The sequence below is a fragment of the Notechis scutatus genome, chromosome 2 (assembly GCF_049901735.1).
Source record: "Notechis scutatus isolate UNSWTSFEM ecotype Mainland chromosome 2, rNotScu1.2, whole genome shotgun sequence".
NCBI lineage: Eukaryota > Metazoa > Chordata > Lepidosauria > Squamata > Elapidae > Notechis > Notechis scutatus.
Window position 1 is genome coordinate 195921563 of NC_142010.1, and position 12603 is coordinate 195934165.

The window sequence follows — 12603 nt, forward strand, 5'->3', positions numbered from 1 at the left end:
TAAAAAGTATGAAAAATTAGTCCACAGCTATTAATAAGATACATATATAGTTTATAAATATAAATGGGAAACATTACAGATTAAAATCACCAGAAATAGAACTTGAAAAGACAGATAGGTAATGCCTGTCTCGAAGACAACTTCCCAAAGTAACTTAGGAGCCATAACATACACCACAATCAGAGCACCATAATTTGAATTTTACAACACATGTAAGAATATATTAATTTGGGGAAACTAATATTAAAAATCAGTGTACGTAATGGAAAATTGTTTTATAAATAAGTATGTTAGAATAAAATATAACAGTGTTTACAAAATTACACATGAAATGCACACAATTTTAATCAAGATTTTTAGTTATAGCAGATAATTTATTGAACCATACACCTTCAACAAGGAATACAAGATACAATAAAGAGCTTCATGGTAGAAAAAAGAAAATATGCAATGATATTCTCTTCTTAAGGCTTTCAATCATCTTCAAATGATTTTACTAAGTACAGAATATTGAACTATATTTGTCTGTAGAAAAGAATTTGTTAAAATTCTTCTCATGGTTCTCAGAGTTGACCAGTCTAAGTTTTGAATGACATGAATGTGAAAGAACAACTGATTACAAAGCCCATGTGCCTTCTATATCATTGCATAGAATTACACAGGTAAATATTGATGAAAAACATTTCTACAAATATCCAAATATCAAATGATAAAAATGAGAAGGAAGGGAGAAAGGAAGGAAGGAAGGAAGGAAGGAAGGAAGGAAGGAAGGAAGGAAGGAAGGAAAATGTTATTATGGTCATTGATTAGCATACATCAAATTGAAGATTTTGTGTTGGATAAAAAAAGATTCATATATGCCTTTCAGTTTAATCCCATAATTTTGGGGAACAAAAGAGAAACTGCCAGAACTACAGCAATATAGATAAAAGTTACAATTTATTTTTTTTAGCCATATTTGTATGCCTTCTATTTCTTATGTGGCTTTTATAGATTTTCTAAGTAGTATAAAGTTAGTATATTTTCATTTGGATTTTTGTTATAAATTGGATGGATAGAAATCTGTTCTAAAAAGCAGAGATCAACAATATTAACCCATCACTAATCTCTACTGACAACAGAATTTTCATTTAAATTCCATGAAAACAAATTCTGTCACACACTGACAAAAGATTCTATCCACTGAGAGTTTGTGATTATATCAGGAAAAACAGTACATTCTGATTAAGGCACACCATCTGGACATCTTCATCTGCACAACTAGGATGAAAAAATTAAATGCCATTCATGCCAATAAAAATTCCCTCTTCAAGAGGGTTGAGCACGATCGTCTAATGCCTGGGTTGCTGATCATTTGATATACCCAATTCAACCTAAACAGAGAGTAAAGAAGATAACTATAACAAGGATATGTGAAAGCTGCTACAATCCAGGAATTGAAGTCTAGAACATCCATATCAGTGGTGGGAATCAAAACAAATTACCAGTTCTGTGGGCGTGGCTTGGTGGGCATGGTGTGGGTTGGTGGGCATGGCAGGGGAAGGATACTGTAAAATCCCCATTCCCTCCCCACCCCACTAACCTGCTTTCCATCTCCATTCTCCTGTGCATGCAACAAAAGAAGACCCAGCTAATCAGTTGGGACTCGAGAGGCAGAGAATAGATGGAGGCATAGCTAGTCAGAGGTGGTTCTCTGAACTACTCAAAATTTCCACTACAGGTTCTCCAGAACTGGTCAGAACCTGCTGAATACCACCTCTGATCCAGAGATAGCATCCAGACAACATAAGGGAGCAGCTCAGACACATCCTAATTCATTGAACTATAAGAAAGAAGAGGAGTAAATCCTGCAATCTTGGAACAGTTTCTTATTATAATCAGTCTCAATAAAAGTAGTTTTAATCCTCCCGTGGAGCTTATTTCATGGTCCGTCTATCTAATGGGACTGACACATAGTCACATACAAGTATTACAACCCTTTGTTTAGTGACTATTTGAAGTTACAATGACAGTGAAAATAATGACTTATGACAATTTTTCACATTTACGGCCAATGCAACATCCCCATGATAATGAAATTATCTCAAAATGCACATGCTTGGTAATTGGCATTTATTTATAACAATTGCACTATCCTGGGATCACTGTTTGTAACCTTCTGATCAGCAATGTGGAAACCAGATTCAGTTAACCAGCCAGGTTACTAATTGATCAACTGCTGTGATTCACTTAATGGCAAGAAAAGTTATAAATGAGGCAAAACTCACTTCACAACTATTTTGCTTAGCAGTGGAAATTTTGGGTTCAATTGTGGTCATAAGTCCAGGACTATCTGTAATTACATTTCAGTTAATGTATGTCAAATCCACTTTTTAAAAAAAAACTTTTTAGTTTTTTGTTAGTGATGTAACCCAGTCAATTTTCTGCCTTTTGCAATGATTTTTTTCCCCTAAAATTCTGTTCTGGATTATGAAGCAAGCTTCTCTTATGACATTTGAACTTCTAAACAAATTTGCATGAAAAATCTGTACATAACCCTGGGCAAATATTTTCAACACTCTGTTTGGCAACTTATACCAAAGCATACTAAAGGAAAGCTAATGAAACTGTACAATGATATATACATAAATGCATACATATATATCAGTGATTTATGTTGGTGATCTCAAAATCATGGTGTTTGAAAAACATATCTGTATTCCTGATTGGGTCAGTTCTGAGCAGACATTCCAAATATTACTTCCTATTCAGCGTTTTAAAAATTGTATAACAAGATTTTAATTTGTATATCAATTTTCCTGGTTTGATTACTGACTATACCAGGACATCCAACATGTATCTGAATATAGGACTGCTCTTCCCTATGCCATATTCATCATTGTACCTACTGATATACTTACTATTAATGCGTACATCATTGTACATGGCATTGATAATATTCATATTCCATAGTCCCATTCTTTTTTCCATGAACTTTTGATCACATTAGGAATGACTGTTGTGCTGATAGATTAAGGATCTACTCTGATATTTAATACTACTTCTCAGATGGGTTGGAAATCTGATTGGAGATCATTAACATCTTTCTTTATTGATCAGCTCTTGGGCCATATCAAAGAGCAAAGTTCCAGAAACAAATTATTACTAAAATTTGATAAAAGCAATTTAAAATGGAATTGGATAAAATACAATTTAAAATGAAATTGGCATAAAATACAGTCTAAAATGAAATTGGAATACAATATTTTAAGATATAGATAAAATATGATAAAATTATATTTCGGTGCAATCTTTCCCAATCAGTCCTACATAGGCAGATCTTAACTGAACCATTTTGCTTAAGTACTGTGCTGTGTTAAATGTTATTTTCAGATTATGGGCGCACATAAGGTAAGTTGTTTTGACATGGGGGATCCCAAAGGCTCATTTGTTTGGTATATTAAATGAATGGTTGCAAGTTAAGGATTACCTGTTGGAATATCTTATTGAGAGATAGTGAGAAAGAGAGATCATGTTTTGTTGCATTATGAATCACCAAATACTCATTGACAGAATTAGATATCTGTGTTTCATGACATCACAACATTTCTTGGCTATTTGAAAATAAAGTTATTAAAAGTGTTGGGCCTAACGCAATATAGTTCACAAGTGAACAGTTAGCTCAGCATGAAAACAGCTTCAGAGTTTTAAAAAAGGATATATGTGCACATGTGTGATTTTGTATGTGGTTCTTACCACAGTACAGTTTGTCAGTTTTTCTAAAATGGTAATAGGTTTATTTTCTCCCTTGCTTTAGTTTGTCTAATGTTTTGATTAATAATATATTAAGATGATGGATATGAGAGTGACTGCTACTAATAATTTTACCAGAGGTGTTATTCCATGCAGGGCAATTAACAATTTATGTACAAAAATAATGTGTACATTTGTTTATGCTTGCAGCAAAACCATCAGGAATTGCTGAGGCATATTTATAGGTACAGAACTTAAGATGAGAGCTCACAATTTGTCCAAGGCAATCACTGAAACCATGAACAATGCTGGTTTTTGAATCACAGTTTTCTAAGTCTGAATATTAAAAATCCTGGACTTTTGGTCTGTTTTATTATTTTTTATGAAGGAACAAGGACAATAACCTGCAGTCACTTAAATAATGCCATTGTCAATTGCATCCATTAAAAGTAGTTTTTATAAAGAGTAATATATGTACAATAAGTGTCAGGTGTATTAATTTATTGATATTTTTGGGCAAAGACAGAGCAGCAGTGTGTTGTTATATTTTCATTGCATTTTTTTTATTTTTTAAGATTCAATTTTATTATCTAATTTAAAGTTGTGTGGTGGAATCTTATCATGCTTAGCAAGAAATATTAGTCAAGTTAGAAGGCCAGTTCCTAGATCTATATTTAAGAGCCATTTTTCTTAAAGCTGAGTTTAGAATAAAGACAATAGATATGATGTGGATAAAATGCCTGAATTTTCTTTTAAAGGGCTATCCTGGTTTTATATGAGAATTTAAATCTTTAGTGATTCCTCCTTAAGGAGAAGGTCCAAATGAACTAAATGACTTTTCATTGAAAAGTGATAACATTTTATAATCTAACCTGGCTACATATATGTATTGATTTCACAAATGATTTGGTTCCATTAAGTGATCGCAGCTGTGTTTGAAAACAGATTGTAGAGAGTAATTGCGAAGAAAAATAACTTTTCAAATGCCTTCTTTAACTGCTGATACGGAGTTAGAAAAAGAAAACGATAATGGATATGGAATTCTTTTTAGAAGGAAAAAGCTATTAAAGTGTGTATCAGTGCATACAAGAATAATTTCCCCCTTCAAGCTGCTTTTTCTGCAGCATGGCCTTAACCTATTCAGACTCTCTTAGCTTTTCCCCTATAATTTAAAAGTGTATTTTATTTCTATTGCATATACTTGATATTGCCCCTTTCATTGACAAAAATACTTCACTACTAGAGACTGATAAAACATTATTAAAATATAGTGCCTACACTTTTTTCTTTCATATTGGGAGAGATAATCATTTAAATTGTTGTGAAATTGTGCCATTAGCAGAATACAAAGTCAACCAGAGCTACTTTTGCAAGGGCTAAGAAAGGAGGAGGCTAAGTGGGGTAAGAGAGGCACTAGCATTGTCATTTTCTCTATTTAACTTTATCAAAATAACTAGAATATTAATATTTCATCTTGAGAAAGGGTCCAAGAAGATTCTGTTAAAGGAGCTCCTGCAGTAGCCACCACGCAAATAGTAACAATCTGTGTAGGCATTTTTCTGATAATATTCTCTGGGACTACTGTATGTTATGATATAATTCTGGCTTTACAGGATTATACATGAAAATGGAAGGTTTTGACAGGAGGTGTATATATGTATGTATGTATGTATGTATGTATGTATGTTTTCTTAAGTTTTCGCGGGTACTTACATGGCATTCAGCTTTGTTCGGGTATTTTCCCACGTCATTGTAGTTGTGCTTTTAAAGTTGTAGCAATGTTTTGGCAGAATCTCATCTACCATCATCATATACAGAAGCCTGATGATGGTAGATGAGATTCTGCCGAAACGTTGCTACAACTTTAAAAGCACAACTACAATGACGTGGGAAAAGACCCGAACAAAGCTGAATGCCATACATATAAATACCCGCAAAAACTTAAGAAAAATGTATGTATGTATGTATGTATGTATGTATATTTGTCAACCTTTTGAAATTATATGACATGTATAATTAATCCAATTTATACCCATATCCCAAAGTTGCCTTGTGGTAAAATGAACAGAAAACAAATTTAATAATAAATAAGTATAATATTACTCTCTTTAAAAAAAAAAAAACCTGGACGATAGTAAAAGCCTTTTTTTCCTTAATGTAAATCCAAAATAGATCACAACTGGTTCAGTTTAAAAACAAAACAAAACTAAATAACATGTATTTTTGCTTATTTGAGCATATAATTAAATACAAAAAAATTACATAAACAGATGATTTCAAAACAACCCACTGCAGAATGTAAACTTTGAAGGTCCATTCATTATGGATCGAATTATACCATATCGCTCTAGTGTAGGTTGGTAAATAGATTTTTGCAACTTCCAATCTAAGGCTGAAAAAGACTGACTGATCTCACATGACTCATCCTAGCCCAAAGGACTACACCTGGGTTTCCCTATTTCTATCCCAAGAGCTCTGAAATAAAGTGATATGCTGATAAAAAGGGAAATTGCAAATAACTTACCAAAATTCTTACCAAAATATTTTATTTCTTCCAAACTTTATGTCTCATCGGAGGAAAAGCCACCCAATTAGTTTCACCTGAATTTTAAGTTTTGCAAGGACATAATTCTTCAAAATGTAAGCATTCAGAAATGAGTGAAAGTATTGCTTTCCACTAAGCCAAAGTTTGTCATTATATTTATAATGTTTCTGTTGTGATTACAGACTGATAAACACAATATTGAAGCCAAATAAAAGAGTTCAATTAGCAGTACATATATATTTGTGTTTAATATTAACTTCATACAGTAGTGTCTTATTATAATCAGTTTGGTTCTGTTGTAGTTATTCTGTATAGCAGCTTTCCAATGAATTCCCTTTATATAAACCTCACTATTACATTTTGTTTCATTTGCAGAGGTTACTATATAGTAATTGTACCTTTGATAAAGAAATCAGATGGAAAATTCATGAAACCACGCGAGAGCCCAGATGAAATGGAATTAGATGAGGTACCCTTTGTTTATTTTAGCTCTTTTTTCCCCAGAGAAACCTTTTCTGATTGAAGCAGTCTTAATGGTTATGTCCGATTAATGTATTCATGTCAGCAAGTTGACTTTTTTTTAATACTTTGTCATTTATATTGGAGTTAGTTTCTGGGAGCAAACACAAAAAGCTAATTACGTAAATTAAAATACATTAAGTTGCAATGAGGCACATAAACTGTCTGATCTTTGTTGTCATTAATATTTTATTCCTTGCTGATTGTATGGCATAATGTAGAAAACAAAATGACTTGTCAGCAAAAGTATAATCACCACTGATATGAACTCCAATAAAAGTCTGGTTCATTAATAGGGTATTTGCTAACGCTGAATCAAATGCTAAATTGCAATTTGCTCTGCAGTTTAACATTTGACCTCCCTCATAGTCTCTTTACCTGTTTCAGCTATGCTGAAATACTTCTAATTAGAAAGTGTATCTATTATTTTTAAACTCTTGTTCCTTGCACTCCAGATTGAACCGAAACAAAAAAAACAACAACAACCCACCTTCATATTCTCAGAATAAGAGCCAAGTTGTTGAGCCAGGATGTATTTAGTCAATTTCTATTATCCTTATTCTGAAATAATGAGTCAGTGACATTAGAATCTTCCAATATTTTGATATTTTTGAGATCATTAGATTTTGTTTATTTTTTCTTCTAAATACATTAGAAAGAGAGGAAGAATTTAAAAATACCAGTCCTGTCTAGAGGAGATACATAAGGTTGGTATAATATTCACCTATATATTCATTGGACATGGCGACAAAAATTGATTCTTGAAATCACCTATTTTCAAAGAAAGTGTGGAATCATTTAATCCTGATTACATTTTCACACTTTCAAGAATAGAAATATGAACTTATATTTATATATATATATATCCCCTGGGATGGATGTCCTGGTGGTTTGTTTTTTTTATGGTAAAATTTGTTGAGTGGATACATTTACATGCAAAGACAATTGGATAACCTTCATAATGATATTTGTGTTGTTAGAATAGAGAATGTAAATACTTTTCCCAGTAAGCTTTGCAGTATCAGTTTTGGAATGTCTGGAAGTAAAGGTTTATGAACTTTTAACTAATGTTTTTTATACTTGGTATCCAAAGTATTCAAATAAGGACATCTGTGAAGCGGTTGGTTGAATTATGTACAAGGTTGATCAGAAACAGTGTTATTACCCATTTGGCAGAAATTCATAACTTTATATTATTAAGAAGACTGGCTGGACTTAAACTAGTACTCTTAGATACTTGAAAAATAAATTGGTTAAGTCTTAGATGCAATTGTCATGTTTCAAATGTGATTTTCTTTTCCATTATGCAACGGCTAGTGTCTTCGGTACAACAGATTTGAACAGTGTTATCTTTGCTATTATTGGTTTCTCTTTAAGTTTTCTCAAATTGTTTCTCAATTGCTTAACTGATTTTACTCATATGTTAAAGTGTTTTGTATACCCAATCAATAAAATTAACCTACCTTGATTTCAAATGTTGTATGATACTATAGAGGGATGGGTGGTGGTGGTTTAAAGTTAAAAATCATGATGCATAATTTTATACATTTAAATTTATTCATTCATTACGTTAGTTGCTACCTAACTTCAAATGACTCTAGTACTTCACAACATAAAATAATTAACAATAAATTTTAAAAAAAACAATTAAAATGTATCCCATACCCAGCAAAGGGCTCCAGGCGCAGCTATAGTCAGATCTTTAAGGTCCTCCAGAATGCCATTTTACCGAGATTTGAGGGGAAACCTAAATCTAGAAGGCAGGGACTGTGATAGAAAAGGCATGTTTCCAGTATGCTGATAGCACCGCATAATCAAACAAACTTAGGGTGTACCAATCCTGCCATACTGACTGGCTAAGAAGACATTAAAGTCCCTCAAGTCACCAGGCCTGATATTGTACATGCAAAGGGCTATAGTAAGTCATGACATGATTTATAAGTCATAACTAGCAGCTTGAATCACACTCTGAACCAAACTGGTAACCAGTGGAGGTCAGACAACCAGAGTATCATGTGTGCATACTGAGACATGTCCATCATTGGTCATACCATTGCATTACTACTTGAAGCTTTCAAGACTCTTTAAATCCCTTGTAGAATATGTTGTCATAATTGAGCTATGAGGTGACTAGCACTCCCTGAAGGACTTCCCAATCTCAGAAAGGTATAACTGGCACACTAGATTAAACTATATAATGATCTTCCTGTCTATAGCTGCCACCTGCTTATTAAGCAAGAGCTGTGGATCCAGAAAGTTCCTCAAATTGTACTGTTGAATGAGAAAGTGTTACCCAATTCAAAGTTTAATAACCCCAGCCATTTTGTGGCAGAACTTCAATAGCTTCCCTTGGCCAGTCTGGAGTCAAAAGATATAATTATGTAAGAGAGAAGCAAGCAGAGCTGAAGTGGGTGGAGCTAAGCGAATCATCAGCTTCTAGCCCTATGCATAGGTTTCACATGCATATAATGGGATATTTGGTCAACAAATTCCGTTGCAAAATTCCATTGACCAGTATGCCAGTCATAACAGATTATAATATTAATTTCTTAAAATTAAATAATTTGTATTTGAACAAAATCATTTTTATAATTGTTTATGTTATGATGTGTTAAGTAACATAATGCTTTGACAATTCAGAAATGTTATAGTATTCTTTTTAGCTTATCAAAATATAAAATACAGAGAAATAAAGAAAAATGAAAATAATGGAAAAACAGGAAACGAAAAGAGGAAAAGGAAAAAGTGTAGGATAAGGGGGGAAAGAAAAAGAAAAGCACTGATTTCCAAATCCTTTTGGTGCAGTAGAATAAGGTAATAGAATACAATAAGGTAATAACATATAGTACAATCTCAACTAATTCAGAAACATTTAGTAAGGATAGAATCTTCCCCATATTTTTCCAGGTATAATTAACAATGTAGTAGAAAATTTTATGGAACTACTGAGAAAACAATGTTTAAGAGGAATCTATTTTGGATTATTTTCTTACAAGAGAGCAGCTGGTAGGATGATACTTTGGGAATGGCATTCTTCTACCAACAAGAATGCTATAATCAATGCTGGAATTCCAGGTGTCCAGTGGTGATCAATTCAAACTCAATGCTAAAGTCATTGAAAACCTATTTTCTGCATGGAACTTTGCACTGCTCTGATCCCATATGCACTGGCAGATGTTACTCCATACCTAATTTGTGGCTTTGGGAAAGAGAGGACAATAAAACACAATGCCAGCAGCAGCTAGTCCAGTGCAGATTGGCAAAGTATTATTGAAAATATACCTAAATGTTTTCTATTTCTTTTTTATTTCCAAATTTCTAGTCACTCTTTTTCTTATAAAAATTAAAAGAAAAAATAATGACTAGACAATTAAAAACAAAGATAATATTGGGAGGGAAAAAGAAATAAAAAATGTTTAAGTATATTTCTAGTATTTTTTTGCCAACATACAATAGTATTTTTATTTAAATAGTAGCAGTAATTACCAAAAATAAACCTTTCAGCAGTTCAGAAGTTATTCAATTCAAAATTAATTATCCCAGTAAGAGGTTCCAAACAGAAAACATTTATTCACATTAAAAAGGACATTTGCTGAATGTAACTTCTGAATAAAAACATAAGAATGAAGGTAAAATTCACGTTGTCTCAATTTTTGTGTGGATATACCTCTCCAAACTATATTCAAATTTAGAATTCTATAACTATCTAACTGAAAAATGCCACATCTATTAGGAAAACATATATTACTTTTTTATATTGCTTATGAAATGTCTTTATTACGGTCTATGACCATCGTTACAATAAAAAATACAGTAGAAAGGGAAATAGTTTATCGCAGCAATTTGTTCTTGGCGAAGGGGAAAAAATAATATGGCAACATATCTAATTAAAGTTTTGCATAGTAAACGTTTGAGCACCTGATATGAGAGAATGGGGTTAATTAGCATGCCTTAAAAATAATAAACATGAAATTTATCCCTATGGCCTTCCTATTTGGAAATGATTGAGATGATCAGAGTATGTCTTGGACCATAAAAAGGGCACCATACGAGGACATGGGAGAGAGTTTCTACCTCCCTGAATCCACAAGGGCCAGATTTCTGTAAATAAAAAAGTCCCATGAAGTCTTTCAACCAGTAGAGATAATTATTTATATTTGCATTAAATTGTACAGATACAGGGCTTGTGGCCATTTGGCATACATCGCAACTCAAAGATGATTGTTCTAGGAAAGCTTTTGTACGTATGAAAATGTATTTGAAATTTTGTGCATTTTTGGACAAATTTTCAAATGTATGTATTATAGTAAGAGAGTGAAATTAAAATAGCAGGTAAAATAGGAAACCAGGAGAAATTTGAATTGCCTCCATGGTGTAGGAAGAGATTATGATATTGACATTCACCAACATTTATATTCCTGCTTTAATCTCTGAAACTGAGCCTTTTCTGAAAACTGAGGCTGAAAACTGACAAAAAAACCACCATAAGTCGTGTTTACTTGACTGCAGAATGCTGCAATCAGCCATAAAGTTCTAAGCACTCAAAATGCGCTCATATGACCCCAGATGGTGACAGCCATCAAAACTCTGGAACCAGGTTATAAGTAGATTTTGGTAAGTCTGTCATAACTTTAAATAGTTGATAAGCAACTAATCATTAAATGAGGACTATCTAGTGGAAAAAGCCATTTTGCAAGCCATTGACATGGTTTCCCAAAGTCTCACAAAACTTTTGCCGTAGGTTTAATCTAGAATCTTAGTCTTCTACATCAAAAGCAGGCTTCTCTAATTTTCCCAAAGTGTCAAGGTTACAACACTCACAATGTCTTAACCAACGAATTGGAAAATATTGGCATAAGACAAAATTATATTTAGTAGTAAAACATTCAGTTGTTGAACTAATATTTGACAATTCAGTCTTCATTTTTAAATATATTATTAATCATGCTAATCTTGGCATTGTACATGAAATCTGCAAACACCACATGGCAAGCCACATGAGTTAGGCCTAAGTTTGATTTGAAACAAAACAGCAAATTATCCTGCTAGCTTCAGCTTATTGGAAGCCTGCTAAAATCAGCGGATTTTGCTTTCCAGAAGTTGCCTTTAGAATTGTGATGGTAAGACTGAAATGGAAAAATCAGAAGTGGCAGGAATACTTTAGGAGAGCTTAAGGAATAATGTATTTATAGAGACTGGATGAATAACATCTGATGGAAATGCTTTAAAGCCGTGATGGTGAATCTATGGCACGCATGCTGGAAGTGGCACGCAGAGCCATTTCCGCTGGCACGTGAGAGGTCACCTGGAAGAGCCCCACTGCGCATGCGTGTGCGCCCCTGCCAGCCAGCTGATTGTCAGGTATCTGCCATGCATGCATGGGGAGATGTGCACGTGCATGCACAGGGGAGGGGCACGGGGGGGTCGCACACACATGTGCGCGGCACATGGGGGAGTTGTGCATGGATGTGCAGAGGTGCGCAGTGGGGGGTCACATGCACATACACAGAGGCACGCAATGCACACGTAGGGGGGTTGCATGCGCACTGCATGCACTTTCGGCATGCGACGTGGAAAAGCTTAGCCATCACTGCTTTGAAGTATTGCACACTGTTGCTCAATTTGTATTCCTAGACCTCAAAATGCGGCTGTTCTGAAGCCTTGCAGTGTAATTGGTATTATTGTTTCTGCTGCTCATTTGGTTATTTGCTTATTTTGTGTCTACAATCCAAAAATTTGGTTTTGTTTGCATTTATATTATTGATCATATCATATAAAATAAGGTAAAATAATACAATGTATTGGGA

At 33.5% G+C, this 12603-nt stretch overlaps 1 protein-coding gene across 29 annotated transcripts in view; it reads left to right on the forward strand.

Annotated features, from left to right (window-relative positions):
* PTPRD (protein tyrosine phosphatase receptor type D) overlaps positions 1-12603 on the forward strand; it is a 1313296-nt gene that overhangs the window by 1197564 nt on the left and 103129 nt on the right. For all 29 annotated transcript variants that reach the window (XM_087957701.1, XM_087957705.1, XM_087957708.1 and 26 more), the window contains one exon: positions 6653-6746. In XM_087957701.1, the coding sequence (XP_087813827.1) occupies positions 6653-6746 (94 nt within the window). The remainder of the gene's footprint in view (positions 1-6652; positions 6747-12603) is intronic.